This window comes from Pezoporus flaviventris, unplaced genomic scaffold (genome assembly GCF_033815535.1).
Source record: "Pezoporus flaviventris isolate CSIRO_AGI_PZ_B2104156 unplaced genomic scaffold, CSIRO_AGI_Pfla_v1 ptg000013l, whole genome shotgun sequence".
NCBI lineage: Eukaryota > Metazoa > Chordata > Aves > Psittaciformes > Psittacidae > Pezoporus > Pezoporus flaviventris.
Window position 1 is genome coordinate 23,622,623 of NW_026892561.1, and position 20,616 is coordinate 23,643,238.

At 50.7% G+C, this 20,616-nt stretch overlaps 2 protein-coding genes across 2 annotated transcripts; both read left to right on the plus strand.

Annotated features, from left to right (window-relative positions):
* Positions 1 to 7,595: 7,595 nt before the first annotated feature.
* On the plus strand, positions 7,596 to 9,372 carry SST (somatostatin). The gene is made up of 2 exons (XM_061452186.1): positions 7,596 to 7,842; positions 8,858 to 9,372. The coding sequence occupies exons 1-2, from the start codon at positions 7,705 to 7,707 to the stop codon at positions 9,068 to 9,070; spliced, it is 351 nt and encodes a 116-aa protein (XP_061308170.1). The 5' UTR covers positions 7,596 to 7,704; the 3' UTR covers positions 9,071 to 9,372.
* Positions 9,373 to 15,003: 5,631 nt separating this feature from the next.
* On the plus strand, positions 15,004 to 19,456 carry LOC133268701 (cytoskeleton-associated protein 5-like). Its single transcript, XM_061452187.1, has one exon. It carries the CDS (start codon positions 15,165 to 15,167, stop codon positions 18,936 to 18,938), a length of 3,774 nt encoding a protein of 1,257 aa, XP_061308171.1. The 5' UTR covers positions 15,004 to 15,164; the 3' UTR covers positions 18,939 to 19,456.
* The last annotated feature ends 1,160 nt before the right edge of the window (positions 19,457 to 20,616 follow it).

Sequence of the window (20,616 nt, forward strand, 5' to 3'; positions counted from 1 at the left end):
GAGGGAGTCCCCCTGCTCTCCCCAAGCAGGGAGCAGAGATACTTTAGTCCATTTGCGTGGCTGTGCAGAGCCAGGGGTGAAGCCATGGGGTGATCCAGCCCTGTGTTCTTGGAATACAGCCACTCCTTGCTAGTGAGGGCTCACTAGCTGAAGAAAACCAAGGAAAGAGCCTCATACAACCAGCTTCTCTGAATTACACAGGCAGGACCAGCGGCAGCCAGTTCTAGTGTGGAGCCTGGCCATTCCTCAGTATGGTCTGGGGTGGGGTCTGAGCCACAAAGGGCTTGTTTCATTTTATTTTACTTAATTCATGGATAATTTTGGTGCAGGGCTAGGGCTGTGATTCATAGTGGGGGGACTTGGAAACACTGGCTTGAAGGGGAGGGCCTGACTGATTCCAGGGTCAGGAGCTGGAGGTGAAGAGCAGGATGGGCTTTCCAATACACCATAGAACAGATGTGGACATGATGCAAACAAAGCAGCCCTTCTTAGGAGGGAAATGCCAAGAAAGGGGAGGGGGGAGAAACTGCTTTGCAGGACCCCCAACTCCTCAGGCTTGCCTCCCAGCAGACCAGATCTGCTGGAATATAAGAAGCCTAAAAAACTGACTGAGCTGGAGTCAGCCTCTGCCTGTTCCTGCTGTTTGATTTGGCCAGGCAGCCTGCAGGAAGTGCCTGCAGGTTGCAAGGCAGGCTTTTCATGGGCCGAGGACTCTCATGTGCATCCTCCTGGACAGAAGCCTATTCCTTACCACTCAGGCTGGGTACACTTGCTGCCTGCTTGGCAGGGCTGAACCCAGCACAAGCCCTCACTAGCTTCCTTGTGCTAGGCACGGGGGGGCAGGGGGAAACAGCAAGTGGGGCATCACCTGCGCATTAAGAATAGCAAAAACCTGCTTTCCCACCTTGCTGCTTCTCACCATCTCTCCCTGGTAGGTTTTTAATGTTTAGTAAATCTGGTTGTCTTCATGGTGGGGTTTTGACACATGAACTGGTCATTTGACACACATACTTCTCTTTCTCCCCTCTCTTTTGGGAGCTGCAGGTCTGTAAGCTTGCTAACTCTCTGATTCCTGCAGTTGTCTCTTTTGGAAGTGGCTGGACTGGGCTCACAGCCCCACTTGCCCCAGACAAGCAGACTGCATAGCCATGACCTCTATTCCCATTGACTTGCCCAGCCGCCTTTGCAAAACAAACACTGTGTTTTCCTGGACCACGGCTGTGTTTCCTCCTCCCGACAGAGTTCTGTTTTTTTCTAAACAGTGATGTCACAGCTTTTCCAGGCAGTTCAGCTGAAGCCATAGCAATCGATCCCTTACTATCCATGGGGCAGCAGTCTGCAGGCATCTGGCACAGCCTGCCCGTGCCAGCAAGCTTTGCTCAGCATGCAGTGTTTGCAGAGGCAAGGGAGCTGTCACACACAGAGCTGCGCTACGCATGTTGTACAGCTGCGGAACGCACAAACACCGGACTGGTTAGGCCTGCCCCTGTCAATACTGCTGGATTATTGGCCCTTTGAAAACCAGGCTCCAGATACAGGGTCTGACTCTTGCCAAGCCTCAGGGTCACCACCAAACCGTTAAAGTGGATGGTTTCCAGGAAGCTTTCCAGGACGTGTTTGAACAGCTCTTTTGGTACCTGTCTCCCCTTCGTCCCATGTAAATACCTGCCCAATAGACAGTGATGTTGTAGAGTTTTCCTTTTATTCAGATGTATTCTGCTCTGGAAAAAAAAAACAAAACAAAACAAAACACAAAAAAAAAAACAAACAAAACCAAACCCAACTTGCCGTGCTGCAAACTCCTTCCCTGTTCTACTTCCCAGCACAGGCTTCAAAAAGACACAGCAGAGAAAGGGAGATGCATGTTTACTGCAGCTGAGCACTGCTTGGTGGGCTGTGTGCCCGCAGCAGTGCTGTGAACTGTGGGCCCCAGCTCCTGATGCACGCAGTTTATTCTCTAGTTCGTGGGTCTGGTCTTGGTACTGAAATCCTCGTGTCTCGGCTGTATTCTGCCGGGTCTCCACGGGAGGGCAGGCGAAGACGGAATTTGAGCAAAGAAAGAGCCCCCGGAATAAAGACATCGGTCCAAAAAAAATCAGCCTTACGGTGTTGCAGCCAAGTCTATGGCATCTGTTCCTGCCGGGGCAGATCATACAATCCCGGGGAAGGTTTGCAGGCACAAGGAGGGTGCTTGCTTGCCTGCAGCCCGTCCCCCCCGTGTGGATCTGCTGTGTTGAATGGCAGCTGCACCCCGAGCTGGCCACAAGCAGCCGCAGAGCTATTGCAATCCCAAGGGCAGGATCCTGTGTCCCTGGATGAACGCTGCTGGTAGTGTGGTCGGAGTCAACTGCCCGTGGTCTCCTGGCTTGGCCTCTGTGAGAGGGGGCTAGTGTCACAGCCAAGGGAAGGGAGGCACGGGCTCTTGCTGTGGAGCTGGTGTTTATAGAGAGTTATAGAGAGAAATCAGAGCCCTCTACTATTTCATGTTTTCATGTGCTGATCGATCACCTCTTGCCTTATGCTAGTACCTCCTTATAGCATGGGCCAGCGTCTGTTTTTACAGTCCCTAACACAGACCATCCATGGCTCCTAGTCGTATCTGCAGTAGTGCAGGTAAATACCCTGGCACTGCTCCTGGCTCATCCTGTTCACCTTTCCTTCTACACAAGTTTGTGCTGGCATTTCCCTTGTCTGACTTCAAGGTGTCTGCTTTCAGCCCTGCAGATGCCATGGCAGCATCCTAGGAGGCTGAGACTGGGCATTAATCTCAGGTAGCAGCAACAGAAATCCTGACCACACCTCAGGCTCCCAGACATTGCTAAAATTAGGTAGCAGGATTAATCTTTGTGAACCTCCACAGCCCAGCTCCTCTCTCACTTTGTTACCTAGAGCAGCAATCCCAGAGGCCTGTAATTAATGGAGAGTCCAGTTCTCTCAGATTTGCATGTAAGTTTTACTATAGAAACAGCGTTTTATCCAGAAAACTCTCAGGGCTGTTGCAAGTCTGTGTATGATCCCAACACCACCACTCTCTGTATGGCCCATCCCGGGGACATATGGTACCATTTTTGGGGAGTTTTTCTCCATTATTGAGCTCTTGGTTTTCATTATCACTCGGTTATAACTGACTATCCTTCCTCCATTCGTCTGTACCTCCTGGGCCAGCACGATCCCTCCACAAGTGTTTTTGGCAAGCAGCAATACCTGCAAGGCAGTGGTGGCTTCCTCACTGCACAGCAGCACCGGCTGCATGTCCAAAGCCAGGATGAGGAATTTCATGGCCCTGGCTCGCAGATCACTGCTTGGCCCTAATGGATTGAGTGCTAGAAGATTAAGAAAAAAGGGATTTCCTTGCTGGCAAGGAAGTGATACGTGGCAAAACTTTCCTGCTCATGAAAGCAGTGTGTGGAGTATTTCATACGTGGTGATAGCCAGGGAAGAGAAGTGCAATGAGAGCCGGCTTATGGCGGTGGTGACAGCAGAGGGCATGCTTTGCTGGTACAGCGCTGAGCCGGTGAGCACAGTCCCGGGAGTTGCTGGACTGACTGCTCTGTATCTGTGAAGGAAGCTGGAAACATAAGGATAAGGAAGCAGTCACAGGAATTCAGTGCAATTCAATTGCCTGCAAAGCCACATGCCCTGCAGCGCTGCGGCAGAAAGAAAGGAACAGAATTGCCTTCGCCACAGCTGAGGGGACGATGGATTTATCTGGCTGGGGAATGAGCATAAAGATTCAGAACACACTGATCTCATAGACGACCTGGGGGAGAAGGAACTGGTAAATCAATCTGCAACTTATTTACAGCTCCATGCCTCTGCCAGAGTCGTAAGGATGTCTGAAGGTCTGCCCTTACCCCTTCCCCAGGAGCCCTCAGTAGGAGACAGTCTGAAGATGTATGGAACAGATAAACTCCAGTTCTCCACTGCCTTATTGCTGGCTCTTTCAGGTCAGCAGAATATGTTTTTCTGAACCAAAGCACATGTTTTCATCCTTGTTTAAATGGTGTTCTTCCTTTATATTTTCCTTGAAATGTAAAAATTCTTCAGATGGAGAATATCAGAGTGATTCTCCCAAATACTACCTGAGAATGCAAAGATCTTCGGTTCATTCAACATGGTACCCATCAAAAAGGCTCAGACCCGATGGAAACTCAGTTTCTTTCCTTTAAACAGGCTGAGAGGTTTCTGGGGGAACATCCCTACCAAAACCCTGGCTCTGGCCCTGCCCCCACCAGCCTCACAACCTCAGATGAATCCCAAGAGGGGAAAAGAGCTAAGATGGACATCAGAGCCTTCCTGAGGCTGCTCTGGCTCAGGAGACAAGTCATCTCCTGATGGGACACAGAACCAGAGCTGAAAATGAGCACACCCTCGATTTCCTCTGGTGAGCATCTGAAATTCAGTGGGACAAACCCAAGACATTTCCCTCAGTAATATTTTTCCTGTTTCTAGAGGACACCGGTGTCATTCCTCCAGCCTTCCGCAGGCAGAGGGGGAAGCAGGGGCAAAACCACTCAGCTCCACAGAGAGGAGAAGTCAGAGCCAATCTGGTCTTTATAACCCTGTCCCCATGTGGCTGAAGAGCCACAGTAGCCAGAGTAACCATCAAAACCAGGGATCCCCAACGTGACCGAGGGTCTTTGCTTGCCTGGAACTAGTCTGTGGTGAGCACATTAGCTGCAACAACATTATTCCTAACCTGAAGCCCTGTTGGGCATTGTTGCTCTGCAGCCAGATGCCCTGCATTGCCAGATGGCCATGAAGTGTTCGCAGGGCAGGGCTGGAGTTGATATGTTAAAATGAAAAGGGGGAGTGAAGACAGGGGCTAGCAAGGAACAGCTCTGGGCTCAAAGTCTTTAGTAGGGCTGGAATCATGCACGCAGAGGTGCTGCAGTAAGCTGGAGAAGAGTGGGGTGATGAGCAGTCTGGGTTTGTACAGGATGTCAAGAATGGCCTCTCAAAACCCCTTAAGGACTTAAGTCTGGTTATCTTCTCCCATTTTGTGCCAGCATGACCCTACCAGCTTCTTAGAAACAGTCCTACTGGCCTGCCCAGAACTCATCCACTTCAGACTGAGCTCTGTACCTCTGTGTAATCCCATTAAATGTGTCTGAGCTCTGCTGGCCCAACACAAAGCTGGCAGGTAACAAGAAAGATGGAGAACTCATCAAGAGGTTGTTCCTGCACTGTAGCAACTCCTACAACTCCCCCCTCCATGTTGGTGTACAGATGGGTCCTAGTGGTGATGAAACATAGCACTCCAGCCCATTTCTATGCCCTGGGACATACAGAAGAAGCTGAACTGAGCCCCATAGCACATCAGTGCAGATCCAGTGCTGTGCAGCTCAAGAAGCTGGTAGCCATTCCTCCCAGCTCAGGAGTGATGGGAGTTCCCAGTGTACCCTTCCTTTTGGTGTGACCAAAGGGTCACTGAATGGCCAAAGGGTGCCAGACTGGACAGTTGCCTGCTATGTGAAGTGTCAGGGGACATTAGGTAACAGTTTCCCATAGCCGCAGTGGAGTTTGAAATAACCCAGTGCTGCCTCCTATTTCCACCTCTGCTCCTCCCAGATAGATACAGCCCTGAGCAAGATGCTCTGCCCTGAGCTGTGGGAACTGGCATGAGCTGCTGGGAAACTGAGGCTTTTTGCAAAGCCAGACCAGGGTAGCATTGCAGCGTGGCATGAGCTGGGCTGGGCTGTGCTGAGGATGAGAGCCTGGGGGCTAAGAAAGTAGTCTGTTCCCAGTGCAAGTAAACTGGGAGAGCCCAGCCTGCTGCTGCTGGCACAGCTGGGAAAAGTAGGGAAACTACTGTTGCTGAGAGAAACCGTGCCTAGGAAAACTCTTGAGGACTGGCTCTGATTCTTTGACTGCAGGAGGAGAGAGATGCTGGTCCAGCTGCTACCGCAGGAACATGGTTGAGAGAGAAGCTATGGGACTCATGGCCAATCTGCTCTTTTGGGTTTCAAACCACTCCTGTTGACCTTGGCAGGAGGCTGTGTCCTGTGCCCAAAACAAGGGTATGTGTCTGAAGCAGAGCAGCAGCTGACTCCTCTCTACCAGTTCTCCCAGAGCAACACCAGTGCTAGAAGATAGATAAGGTCCAAGGAATGCAGGGCTTGGCCTTGCTCAGGTCAGGCAGCTGAGGAAAAGTTGGCTGTAAAAGCAGCACAAGTCATAGAGTCATAGAATCACAGACTGGGTTGGTTTGGAAGGGACTTTAAATTTCATCCGGATCCCACTTGTCCAAGTCAACCCAACCCACAGGGTCTCACAGGCTATAAATGAAGGCTTCTTCTCTTGTGGGTGTCATTCATCTTGGACCATGATTTGGGAAGGACACAGAGGATGAATGCTGTGTGTGGCTGCAGATGCACAAAGGAAGAGAGGCACCACACAGGGAGGGCAGTCCTAGTTCATCCCAGAGTTCTGTCTGGTCTAAAGCCAGCGACCAGCTCTAGTTCCTCTTGCTGATTGTAAAGCAAGTAGAACCACCTTGGTTCATACTCCATGCTCCCATATCAGCCTCAGCAAACCCACCCAGCAGTACTAGGGTTGAAGGGAGGCACATTAATTCTTCATGAAATGAAACATCCTTTTGAAGATTTCTGGAGACCTTTGTGTAGTACTTGGGTCCCTGCTCCACAAGGCTTTGACTTTCCTCAGATGGAAATTGAGATGATAAAATTTCCTCAGCTGGAAATTAAGACCCTGATACACCTTTTCTGGGTGGTAGTAGAGCCCCTTCCTTGCACATCCAGCTGGGAGAGGTAGCTGAAGGGTCTTATCCTTCTGGGTGACTGGGGCTTGCAGTAGCTTTGCCCAGTGCGAGCATCAGCAAGCTCACGGAGACAGGCTGTAGGACTCGAGGGCTGCGTATCCCAGTGGGACAGGCGCATCCCCCTTGGGGCCAGTGGGTCCAGTGACCCTGAGATGGAGACAGGGGTCCCTGCAGGCTCAGCCACGGATCTGCACGCACCGATCTGTTTCCCCGAGCTGCAGAGCCGTGGCGGAGCCGGTGCGCTCTCCCGGGAGGCTGCCGGCTGCCAAAGGAGCTGGCCCGACGGCCGATGGAGCTGGCCGGGTTCGGGCAGGCAAGGACCTGTGCCGGAGAGCCCCGCGGAGACCGGGGAGGCAGAAAGGACCTCCGGGGGCAGCTCAGTATTCCCCATCCCCTGCTAGAGCTGAGGACAAATCCGCCCTTAATGCCACCCTTCCCAGCTCCCCTGACTCTGTATCTTTTTCTTACCCGACGGGGCAGGAAGCCGCGTTAGGGCGAGGGGCTTTGGCACCGGGGCTGCTGGGGGGCTCAGCTCTCCGGCATGGGGATCAGACCCGCGGGGTGAGCGGTGCACAGCCGGGACCCCACACCGCTGCGCCGGGGGGAGCAGCGTGTCTGGGGCGGAGGGAGCAGACGAGCAGTGTCGGGGCACTGATCTGGGGAGGTGGGGGTACTCGGGGGGCACCATGGACGCTTGACCGGCCCCTGGCAGAGCGGAGCATCCCCGGTCAAGGCTCCCCCGGTCCCGGCCAGGGACCCACCCCCAGCGGCGTGGGGCGAGGGGGGCGCCCCCGCCTTGACGTCAGGAGAAGGGTTTATAAAGGCGGCGGGCGGCGAGGAGATCCCCAACGCCGGAGCCGAGCTGCAGCGGAGCCGTCAGCGCCCACCCGCCGCCGCCTCTCCGCGTCCGACCCGCCGGCGAGATGCTGTCGTGCCGACTCCAGTGCGCCCTGGCCCTGCTCTCCATCGCCCTGGCCCTCAGCACCGTCTCGGCCGCTCCCTCGGACCCGCGACTCCGGCAGTTCCTGCAGAAGTCCCTGGCTGCCGCCGCCGGGAAGCAGGTGAGAGCCCCGCGAAGGAGCGGCCACCCCGGCCCCTCTGGCATCCCTCGGGTATCCCAACGGTCCTGCTCGAGATCCCCGCTTCTCCTCCAGAGATCCCTCTGATTCCCCACTGCGGACCCTCCGTTTCCCCAGCAGCGACCCTGGCAGCCCCATTGTGTACCCCTGGCTTCCCTGCTGCAGACCCCTCCCCTTCCTCACTGGGCACCCCAGTACCGTCAGTGCAGACCTCTAGCTCCTCACCAGACTTCCCCCATGTCCCCGTTTCAGCCCTCCTCTCCAGCTGCTTGCTGCAGACCCCAGTTCCCTGACAGGTCTCCTGGTTCCCTCTCCAGGGCCGAGCCAGGGTCAGGCTGAGCAGCTGAGGGCAGGAAGAGACAGACACACCCCCACCTCTATTCCAGCCCAGCTGGGTGCTGCAATGGGATGAGGAGCAGCCACTGCCGGGTCAGGGCGCAGAGACCCTGGTGAAGCTGTCCAGGGCTTTTCCAAGGCGCTGAACGAAGGCAGCTTTCCTGTTGCAGCAGGAGGATGTCGTTATCCATGCAAGGGAGAAGCTAGGGCTTGGAGGCACAAAAGGAGAAATAACTCCCAAGGCGAGGGTGTCCCAACTCAGCCTCCCCTGTGAGATTCCCCCAGAGATCTTTCCTGTGTCACTTCAGCAGCAGTCTCACAGCATCCTTGCTGAGTCTGGCAAGATGTGTTGGAGCAGTGGGAAGGAAAGGTGATGTGGTGCTCAGATGAGTTTGTTCCCTGCCATGGCCAGGACAGCAGTCTCTTTCCCACACCAGGTAGATGTCAGTGCTTTTCTGCTCCATATAAAGCGGAGGTGCAGCTGCTGCATAGCAGCTGTCAGGCTGGGCTCTTTGGGAAGCCAGGCTTCCCTTCTCCTCCAGAGTCCTTCTTGTCTCTAATCTGGGCACAAAGATATCTCAGAGGTGGAGTGTGAGCCCCCAAAAGCCAAGGAGTAATTGTGGTCTCTTTCTCCCTTCCTCTCTCTCTCTTCTCCCCCAAGGAACTGGCCAAGTACTTTTTGGCAGAACTGCTCTCAGAGCCAAGCCAGACAGAAAATGAAGCCCTGGAGTCTGAGGACTTGTCCCGAGGGGCTGAGCAGGATGAAGTGAGACTGGAGCTGGAGCGCTCGGCTAACTCAAACCCTGCTCTGGCACCCCGGGAACGCAAAGCAGGCTGCAAGAACTTCTTCTGGAAAACTTTCACATCCTGTTAGCTTTTGAAACCCACCTCTCCTCCCCATCCATCCCTGCCTTCTTCCTAGCCCCGGCCCTGAGCAGAACCTTCACCACCAGAGGCGAAGACTGTAAATACACAATCCACGGTTATGGTGAAATTAAAGAAACAAGGAAAATTTGAGTTTGATTTCCAGTCGTTTTAATAAAACTTTGTTCCAATTGTACATGGTTTGCTTGAGTTGTGATTTCTGAATAGTTCTTCAATGACATGCACTCTGCAACTCTTTCAGATGTACTATTTTTAATTCTTTGTTGCAATAAAGTTTATGTTTCAAACGGTGATGCTGAGACTTTGTGGTCAATGAGGAAAACCTCAGTTACCTCTCGGGCTGCTTGTCTTTGAAATGCCGTCTGTCTCAGGGCAGCAGCAGCAAACAGCATCCATATGCACACACACAAACTCTTTTTTTTTTTGTTGTGAACTTTCTAAGGGACCTAGAGACACAGTGGTACTTTAGATATCAATTCCCTGTAACTGTGGCTGAGCCAAATCCACACTGCTGGCACTTCAGTCAGACTAGAGGATTTACACCCATCACCAGAGGCATCACTCTAAATCACAGCTGTGTATTCCAAGTGACGGGGATCACAAAAGTGGTTCACGGTGCAAGTTTACCCCGCACATAACTTATTCCCTCAGCCACAAAAACTAACGGGTTTTCTTACCTGGCATATTTTATTCTTTGCAACATCCCCACAGACACTGCTTCTGGATTCATTTGGGAAGTTTTCCTTTGTTCTGCTTTGAAGGGGGAGGTTTCGCATCTCTCTAAAGCTGAGATGTTAGTCCCATACTGCTAGTTCCACTCTCTCTAATAAACTGGTTACAGCAGTTTTTCTATCCAGTATATCATCATTAAAGGCAACATTAAAAGGTTCAGCAGGGTAGGAGGTATCATCTGGAAAAAGACATGTTTCTCTCAATGAAGAGAAATTCTTCAGGCTTTTGCAGAGTTTCTTCCCTTTCTGGCCATGCTGGTTTGTGACAAGTAGCTGTGGGTGAGCTGGAGCCGTAGAGGATCATCCTGAATAGGGAGAGGTGTCACTTTGGTGAGAAATTCCTTATTCAGGATTAGAGGTAACAAACACTTTGCAGCCATCCTATGTGAAGGAAAGATGAAAGATGGGGGATCTTAGAGATGTGCATGAGTGGAGGGTTGAGCATGATCCTAGTAGAAGTGAATTCCCCAAATGAGGGCGTGTTCAGTCTCCTCTGGTCTCTACTGAGCATAGCTCTCTATGGGACATCATTGTTGATGGCTCATGGGCCACTGCCTTTGTTCTTGGTCTGCGTCTCCTTTCCTTGTGGGAAGAGGTTTGCTAGGTTTGAGCTGGGGACAGGTGAATCCCTTATCACTGGGAGCTATAGCAGTGCCAACATGATATCCCAGCCCTGCCATGCTCACTCACCTCAGGGCTCAGCTGGGCTCTCCACAGCTGACTGGTAACAGGCGAGGGCAGGGTGGATGTGCACGGGGAGGGGAGCTCCTGGCATCGGCCCCTCTGAGCCCAGAGGGAGGACTGGATGCTGCCCTCTTTCCCTGCAGCAGGGCAGCCATGGCTACTGCCTGTGCTGGTGACAGGGTGAAGGGCTGCATGCTCCCTGCCTGTCTGCTGCTCGGGAAGCTGGACCCTGCACCCTCTGGACAAGCCTTGCTGTGACATTATCCTGCATCTCACCAGCTCCTGGGAGTCTTCTCTCCTCATCCCTTGTTAGAGGGGTAGGTTTTTGTGGTATTACCTAGGGATATGCACAGTCCTCATTCTCATCGCCCCCGCATGCAAGTATTGTGGGGATAAGGGCTCTGCCCTCTACTGCAGCTGGGTGCTTTGTAGACTGGGCAGGAACGGTGATCCTCCAGGCACTCTGGGGAGGCAGAGTGAGAGCCCCAGCACATAGGGTGCCCCTTTTCACTCCTGGGTTTCTGCAGCTGATGCAGCTGTGAAAGATGCAGGATTAAATCACCCTTGGGAGAGGGGCAGGGCTGGCACTGTCAGGGGGGAAGCCACCAAAAAGACACTTGAGAAGCACAGGTAATGAGCCCTAAAAGCAGACACTGTTTGAAAGCGTGGAGGAAGACTCTCTGAGGGGAAAGTAACAGCCCCAGCTCATGTCTGATTCCTTGGCTGCTGTGCCTCATCCAGGGAACAGATTTTAGGGGATTCAGTAAAGCAGAGACGTCCCCATCCCTGGCTGCTCACTCCTGTCTTGATTGAGGTCCCACTTAGCTTTCATAAAGCAGCTAATTCTTCAATGCTGAGACAGTCTCAAGACAGCAGCTACAGGAACAGAATGGGGGTGGAGGTGCCAGGGGCTTGAATATTCTTATGCACTGAGTCCATCTTTCATGGGATATAAATAGACCACTACTTGCCTGAGATTTTTCCTCTTGGTCAGTGCTCAGCCAGTGCTTCTGAAGGGAGTTTAATCCTGCCAAATGCTGGAGTGAAACTTATCATAAATAGGGATGCAGATGATCCTCGAGCACAAGCAGGAATTAAAGACAGAGTGATTCACACACTATACCAGCTTGTTTCAGCAATACAGCTGGCGTCACGTCACGGCAGCTTCTGCAAAGCTTAATGAAGATATACTGGTGGAGATATGTGCGAATGTCCTCAATTCAGATACAGAAAGACAAAGCTGATCCTTCCATCAGCTCAGGAGCTCATGGAGTTTGGGAGACAATTCCTAGGGCATTAAATACAGTATCACCACACATAATTGCACTGCAGCAGCACCAGCAATCCCAGGTGCTGGTAGCAGCACTAACACAATGCCAGAGATGGTCTTGCCTGGCTGAGCTGAAAAGACTAGAAAGACAAAGACAGATTTCGTGTTTCTCTGTGATAGGTGGGCATTGTGGGCTAGAGATTAAACTTTTATACTTAATCCCTGGCAATGCAGCCACAAAACAGCGTCCTGGGTTAGGAAGACTCTTGCTGGGCAAGGCTGAACCTGGGGTGAGTGCATAGGTGCACTCAGCTCCCACAGGCTACCAAAGGGGGAGCAGGTTTTGCGAGAGGTTTTCAAGTGATGTTCTCTGCAGCTCAGAGCTGAGGCTCCACAGAGGAGCAGCCTCAGCACAGGTCTGAGGGAGGTTAGGGGCTATGATGATCCACACATGGCTGATTCATCTCCCCTCTTGCACTCGGTGTCACAGGCAGACCGAGAACAATCCCCATCCCAGCAGGTACCTTCAACCCAGTGATTCATCTGAGGCAGTGCAGCATAATGTCCATGAGGAGCCACATAACAGGGCTTGAAACTGCCGTCTGAAAAGATGCTTTTAATGAAAACCAGAAAAGATTGTATAAGACCTGGAAACACATATTCCCCAATGGGAAGTCAGTGACAAGCTTCTCAGCCACCCCCAGCAGCAAACTCTCTGATTAATGATATGGGTCAGGGTGTCACTTGTTCTAGGAATCAGGCCAGGATTTTCTTTATGTGCAGCCCAAACTGGTAAAAAAGGCAAGTCTTCCTTGGCCCAGAAGGACTGTTAGTGACAGACAACTTCAAGTGATTCTAACAGAGGAAATATCTGTGAGTTCCAGATTTCATTGCCTAGGACCATTCTGGGACCAGTCAACTCCCTTTGGTTGTGCAGAAAAGACCAAGCCCCTGGATGCATGGGCACAGCTACCCTCCACCCAGAACAGCCTGCAAGGTGCTCTGCCCTTCCTTTGCCTTTACTTTGCCTCTGTGGCTCCTAACAAGCATTACACCATCTCTCCATCGCTGATCCGCAGCTACTGGGAGCATGTCACATTCCCAGACGAGTTCTCACCACAGGAATCTTCCTCCTTTCCATCCTGCCCAACTCCCAGCACCTTTGGGGAACATCGGATCAACCTGCAGTCCCCCTATGGGTCAGCAGCAAGCATTTAGAAAGAGCACTTGCTGCTGCCACCAAGTCCTAGTTCTCTGAAAGGAAAGCAGCAGGATGTTTATAGACCAGGGTGAAAAAAGCTATACCTAGGCAATAAAAGTTATTATGATAAAGGAACAGACTGTACTCTCTGCTCTCTCTGAACACCTTCTGACTCTGACAGCTTCTCATCAGAATAATGCAATAAAACTCACTTACACTGAGTAGCTCCTTGTCCTTTGTCTTTGTTTTATTAGGGAATTATTTGTTACCTTTTGCAAACATGTAATTGCACTTCTGAGAATGACTGGTTATTATGTACCTCAGAAGATCTTTTTAAATCCCAGCCTTAGGAGATTTACCCCATAACTTGTAAAACACAAGAAAAAAATTAACAAGGTCACAAATATGGTTCAGTTTTTCTCATATGTATAGTACAAATGCCAGCTTGTGCCATAAAATGATATTTCCAGCATCATCTGACAAAGAAACCCACCTGGTAATTCAATTAACAAAATGAATTTAGTAAAGGTACCCAGTATTTCCTACTGATAAAGTATAAAATGATGCACCCAAACCCAGAGTCCATTTATCATCTGTGTTGGCTGCTGGACTAGAGAAAGAGGCAATTGGTCTCACACACAACACCAGAGCACCCCTCTCGATGCTCTCCACTGCCTGCCTCTCCCTCCCATGCAGCTGGCTCTTGCAGCCAGCAGCCTGGAGTTCTCTGTGGTGTGGGGAGAGAAAGCGTTCCTGGCCTCCAGCCTTGGTAAAGCATTCCCAAGAGGTGTGCTGAGAGTCGGTCCTGGACCCTCCCTTGCTCGTCCCTCAGCCCTTGTTAGGAGATCCCCCTGGGCACAGAGCACAAGTCAGTGAATCCCTCTTGGAGCAGTAATCAGCCTGTGCTGCTGCGCCCTGAGGTAGACTGTTTGCTCCTTTACGCACATCTGTGTTCTGCCTTCAAGAAAAATCCCTCCTTTTGCTCAGGACTGAGGTTTAAGGAAGAAAAAGGATGCCCCTGGAAATTGGCTGTCACATTTGCAAGGCTTTGCTGTAAATCGTTGCTGCTACCTCTTTTTTCCCCCTATTTTATTTCTTGTGCTTGTCAGAGTTTGTGATTCTTCCCAGAGGCTCAAATACAGTATTTCTTTCTCTGCATCTCTGCTCATCTCTGTCAGCCTGTTCCCCAAAGGGTGCAATGTGGGGGGACATTGCTGAGCATAAGCCCTGGAATGGGGTGCACCGCAGCCAGCAGAGAGAGCCAAAGAGCACAGATTGCCCTAGTTATGATCTGTATCTAAAAGCAGAGGATGGATGTCCTGTGTGCCAGGGGCTATCCGAACTCTGGCTACAGCCTCACCACAGAAGATGGGCTGGAGACAGAGGTCTGCACCAACAGAAATTTTCCCCAAAACTAAGTGCCTGCTGTTCATTTCTCATATCAAGAGTTGTCAATTTTTTAGGGGTCAGAAGAAAGTTAAATAAGATGAAAATAAGTGAACTACTCTATCTAGGGTTGAATGCAGCAGAGTTTCAATAACAGCAACCTGTAAGAAATTGCTTCCATGCAAATCTTTTTCCCCTGGCATTTTTTTGTTGTTATTCAGCATCCAAAACAAGTCCTTATTCACTCAGCTCGTCTGGAACTCTACAGTCTAAGCAGCAACAGCAGGGGCAGAGGTAAGAAGAGCGATGGGGACCAGATGGCCCATGGTGGTGGCATTTCAGCACAATGTGTGTCACTGTTGCCCAGACACAAGAGTTCTAGGCTGCAAGACACTGCATCTTACACGGCTTGAATAAACAGCCCCTGGAGGCAATGGGCGCCATAGGTGATGTTACCTGTGCTGATGTCTTCAGCTACAAGAAGTGGACCTGGATCTTAGAGTCTCAGACTCCACTATAGGAAGAGTGGTAGCTGCTTGTGGCAATGGGACACCCCCACATCAGTGCGGCTCCCTGTGGGCTGTCTCCTCAGCACAGCTAGGGTTGCACGAACCTCATAATGGATGATGCTCTCCAGGGCTGCTCCATGGCTACATGCAGCCCGAAGCTGCTGCCCTAACATCTCCATCAGCACGGTGATGGCAGGGATACCCAGTAATACTCTCTCCTGGTTTAGGGTCCTTGGAAGGAAACTTCACTCTCCCTGGAAGGACAGAAGCAACAGAAAAGAGGAGTACTGAGCTCAAGCAACATGTCTGAACCAGAGCTCTCAGCAGAAGAGTGTAGGGAAAAGGCAGCAGCTGTTCTCCCTGAAACCTGCATACAACATTTGGAAAGCAACAATTGGAAAGAGAGGATTTCCAGCATGGATACAATTCAGAAGACTGTCAGGGAGATGAAGACAAGCGAGATACCATGCCAAGCCCTAGTGAGACTGCTGTTACAAGGACACGATGAAACAAAGCTCCAGGTGATGCAGAAGAAGATTCACACCATCACTTTGCTAGCCCAGAAAGGAGACTTCTCCAGAACATCTGCTCAAATTGCATTAGAAATTGTGGTGGAAATGGTGGGTGATGTGCTATGTAGCAGCAATGCTCAAGGAACCCTAACAGCTATAGCAGAGGCATGTTCACTGCCCTGGACTGCAAAGGCAGCTATGTCATTGGCTTTCTCACAGAATAACTCCAGGATCCATTCCAAGGTCTTGGACTGGACGTCAAAAGCAATTCTGGAGTTTGGCTTTGAAGGGATGGAGGCCAAGGCACTGGTCAAGACCCTGAAGATCGCTCTTGCTGCTCTTCACTCAGGTGTGCAGAGATCAGCCATCACCTTGCTGGGTGTTATTTACCTGTACATGGGAGACTCCCTAAGAGCACTGATTGAGAGTGAAGAGCTGCCCCTCCTTCCCCAAGTAGATGCTGAACTGAAAAAACTGCATGGACAGGTCCCACCAATTCCCAGTCGTGCCAACCCCAGGTTATGCCCAGATGACAGGGTCCAGGAGGACCCAGGGAATCACAGAAGGACTAAAGCCATAGACATTAGTGACAGGATCACACCAGAATTGGAGTCAAAGCTGCTTAAGAAGAACTGGACCATCCAGAGGGAGGGCCTGGAAGAGGTTGCAGTGATCCTTCAGGGTGCCAGATTCATCCAGCCAAACATAGGAGAGCTCCCAGGAGCCCTGAGGGCTTGTCTGTGCAACTCAAACCCCATCCAAGTACAGATGACCCTAAGGGTCCTCCAGCAGCTGTCCACAGCCATGGGTTCAAATGTCAAACAGCACATGAAGGACTTGGGCTTTCCCCTCATTGCTCTATTTAGGGAAAGCAAGAGCAATGTGAGAGCTGCCGCCCTAGCTGCTGTGAATGCCTGGGCTGCACAGATGAACATATTGGAGTGGCTGGATGGGCAGGACATTTCCAAAGATCCAGGTGAAGAAATGCCTTTACAGAAGCAAGAGCTGATGCAGTGGCTGGTTGAACAGCTGCCAACACTCAAGTCAGCTCCCTCAGACCTGCTTCGGTGTGTGCCTCACCTCTACTCTTCCCTGCAGGACAGCAACAGGGATGTGCAGAGAGCCTCACAGGCAGCCCTGCCTTTCTTCATAATGCACCTTGGCTTTGAGAAGATGGCTGAAGCCACCAGTGGGCTGAAGGCAGCTGCAAAGGACCATGTGCTTGCGATACTGGAGAATGTCAATGACAGTCTGACAGCCCAGTCCTCTGCTTCTGCTAAGTCACTTCCCAGCCACCCTAGAGACATCACCACAATCACTGTCCCCTCCATTCTAACCACACCACCTGCAGCAACAACCTTGTCTTCACAAGCACCAGCTAAAGAGCCAGCACCCAATAGCAGCAGAGAGGAGAACCGGGGTCTCAAGGAGCTGGAGTCTGGAGAAACAGTCCTGAAAGGCACAGATTTAGCCAAGGAAAAAGCAGAAATGAATTCCACTAAGAAGGATGGGGTCAGCAAACTGGCACCTATCTTCATTATTGTTCCCAGTGGGAAAGAGCAGAGAATGAGAGATGAGAAAAGCAGCAAAGTGCTGCAGTGGAACTTCAGAGCTCCTAGCGACAGGTATGTTAAGCAGCTGAAAGCTCAGATGAATGACTGTGTGTCCAGCAGCTTCCAGGTGGAATTGTTCCACCCTAGCTTCCCACACCACATCAAAGCCTTGGCCATCATGGCCAAGCACTTAGAGACAGAGAAGGAAGGAGTTATCAGCTGTCTGGATCTGATCTTGAAATGGCTCACCCTTCGTTTTTTTGACACCAATACATGGGTCCTTTTCAAGAGCCTAGATTACCTCAATCTGCTGCTAAACTTGCTGATCCAAGAGAAGTACCAGCTGATGGATAATGAGGCCGTTTCATTTCTGCCATACCTGATCCTGAAGATGGGGGAGCCAAGGCAAACTGTTCTCAGATTGGTGCATGCCATCCTGAAGAGGATGTGCTTGATATATCCACCTAAGAAGGTGTTTGGCTTCCTCATGGAAGGCATCAAGTCCAATAACACTAAGCAGAAGGAAGGCTGCCTGGTGGAGATGGGCTATCTCCTTGAAACCTATGGCTTGGACGTATGTGAGCCAAGCCCTAGGAAAGCCTTGAAGACGATAGCTGTTTTCCTTGGAGACCAGCACATTGCTGTTCATAAAGCTGCTCTAAACATTATGGTTACAGCTTGCAAAACTCATGGGGAAGCCCTGTTTAAAATGATTGGGGATCTTCCCAAAGAACATATGAGGATGCTGGGACAGACTGCAAAACAGGAACCTGACAGGTCAAGAGTTTCCTCAGCAAAGCATTTCAGTGAGAAACCTCAGCATGATTCAAACACAAGATCTGAAGTTGCCTGTAAGCATGCAGGAGATGCACCCTCAAAGCCAGAGCCCACCACCTCTCAAGGAGGAAATTTCAATATGATGTGTCCCCAGCCACTACCTCCAAAGGTAGGTGAGCAAGTGAGCAGGCTGGTCTCCAGAAAATACAGTCTCTTTAGACTGAAGGGTATTATACAGTTAGAAACAATCCCTGAATTCCAAACCCTGCCTATCTCCTCAGACACTGATGACACATGTCATAACATCACCTCCACCATTAATTCCCTTATTTGTCGCATTAGCAGTGACGACACTGACACCAGCATCCAGGCAATGAAAGCAATTGAGATGATCCTGAGAGAGAACAAAGTAGAAGCCATGTCTGGGTACATTAATGAGTTCCTTGTAGCCAGCTTTCAATCACTCAAGTTTATCAACCAGCAACAGGAAGCAGACGATAAATGGGGTAAGGAACAAATCATTCTGCAATGTAACTGTGTCATTCAGGCCTGTACCTGTGTCTTCCGGAAGAATAAGCTAGCTCAGGAGGCCTCAGTGGAAGTGCTTAAGGTTGTAATGAGCAGTCTCTCTGCCTTAATGCTAGACTTGCTGGATGGACACCTAGAGAAAGATCAGAAGCTCATGCAGTCTATTAAAGTCCTCGTGAAAAGGGTATTGGAAAAATCTGACCAGACAAGAATTATTTGTGCCTTGCTAAAGCTGCTTCAAGACAGCCTGACTGTTAATGGCAACCCAGGGAAGTTTTCTGACCTGCTGGCCAAGTGCCTGTTGAAGACCACACAGCTTCTCCCAGCCACCATCAGCATCATCAACCTGGATGAAATCCTGCTGAATGCCCACACGCTGATGATGAAGGCGCTCCCAAATGAAAAACTGAGGCAGCACACAAACAAACTCCCGCTGTGGGCCCTGAAAACTCTGCTGCATCACTTGGGCAAGCTGAAAGGAGTGAAGATCCTGGACCACCTCACCCTGATTGATGATGCAGCTGGCTCAGAGGTGGAAGCTTACCTACAAAAGACAGTCAGTCCTGTTGTCAAGCAGGAGGCAAATAAAACAGCTGAACGAGCAAGGAAGGAGAACCCCCGGGCAGCTCGCAGGGTTGCAAAGGACAAAGCAGGTGAAGGGCCAGAGAGAGCATCTTCTAGAAAATTTGTTCCTAGGAGAGTTTGAGGCAGGCTCAAGAGGGGTTATGTGAGTGTAAGAAAAAATGGCCCAAGGGAAAGCTGGAGTCTTGCTTAGAAAACCTCCCCCTCCTCTTGCAGAGCTATGTGCAGCAAAGCCTGGCCAACATCCAGAATAAGACACAGAGAGCAACTTCCTCTTCCTCCCTTGGGGATGTCCCCTAAGGTGGAAGCATCTCTCCTTAGGTCAACTGGGATCTCAGGAGGGACCATAAAGGGGAAGGAGATGATGCCATTCCTACCACCTGGAAAACCTTCAGCAGCAACACAGCCTTGAGAGCAAGACAGCCCATGGCAGGCTCCCTTACAGTTAGCTTCCCTTGAAGGATGGCAATGCCAGCTTCTCCCTCCTTACCAGGACTGCACATAGCGGTGTCCATGGGGGCATGAAAAAACACCAGCAGAAATAGCACCAGGACCTCAGAACCAGCTAGCCTTCCTCCACACACACATCAATGGACAGATGACATGAACCACAAAACAATAAAGAAAAAACTCCAGCAAGAATACCAGGTGAGTTAACTGTGAGCTGGCACCCCAGGGCTGCAGCCCCCAGGAGCCAGCCCCAGTTTCTGTTTGATGTTTCTGTTGCTCAGAAGAGGAAAGAGCAGGGCAGGTAGTGCTGGGGCACAAGTAGTCAGCTGGGGAGCATTAAAAGCATGTGTGTACCTAGGGAGATGTCACTCCAGCTCAGGCTGGGTTCCTTGGGTGACTAAGCAAAGACTGATTCCTTCTCCAGGTGATGCAAATAAATAGAAGGAAGAGCAAATTGCTGCTTTTCCTAAAGCCAGAGAGGAGATAAGTCTGAAGACCAGGAGATTCCTTTAGGCAAAGGGAATAGGGTCTCCCAGGTTCCCTCAGCACTGCAGAGAACAGGTATAGGGTTTGCTTGTTTCCATAGGTCAAAGTCTTTGTGTTTCCATGTCACAGCACAACATTTTAACCGTTAAAAAAATAAGGTGCATGAGACTGATGCCTTGGGGCAAAGTTGAACCCAGAGTACACAAATCTGGCCAGGGCACAGGGCTGAGAACCAATCAGGGTGCTGAGCCTGCCAGGACAACCTCCGCAGGGGCACTTCATGGGATTTTCTAGCTGTTGAAACATCATGATTATTAAAGTGTCAGACTAAGAGTGCCCTTGTTCCAAGCTGGGAGCTGCCTGAAGAGATCAGGGCTTTCAAACAGCATCTCTGCCTTACTATCAGTTGCACAATAAGCCTACCAAAGGCAAAGGTTGCAATATGAAATTCATTGGGGAAAGTGATCTGTACAAGTTTCTGGGTTTTTGTTATTAAGTAAAGTCAATTAAGACTTAGGCTTTCAAAACCACTTCCACTTGTCAAACTGAAAGGGTTCAAGAGAGCAGAGGTGCTATATACAACTGCAGAAAGACTGCCACATCCCAGCCCATCGTTCCCACATTTCCCAAGGCACGCTGCTATTCTTATGTAAAACAATTTGTCTTCAACACCCCTCTTGCCTGTGAGTTCCTGAAGGCAGGAGTCCTCAGCTTTGTGCCAGATATAACAGTGAGCACTTCAAGGATGCTCACTAAATTACAAGGCTTATTTATTAATAGATAATCCAGCCAATTACAAAATACTATTAAGCATTTGTACTCAGGCAGAGCGAGCTAGCTGCCTGGTGAACATAGCAAAACTGTAT

Bases quoted from the DNA above. Each gene is read 5' to 3' on its own strand.
- SST (XM_061452186.1), top strand. From the start codon at position 7,705: ATGCTGTCGTGCCGACTCCAGTGCGCCCTGGCCCTGCTCTCCATCGCC. The intron at 7,843-8,857 runs GTGAGAGCCCCG...TTCTCCCCCAAG, and splicing joins CTGCCGCCGCCGGGAAGCAG to GAACTGGCCAAGTACTTTTT.
- LOC133268701 (XM_061452187.1), top strand. From the start codon at position 15,165: ATGTCTGAACCAGAGCTCTCAGCAGAAGAGTGTAGGGAAAAGGCAGCA.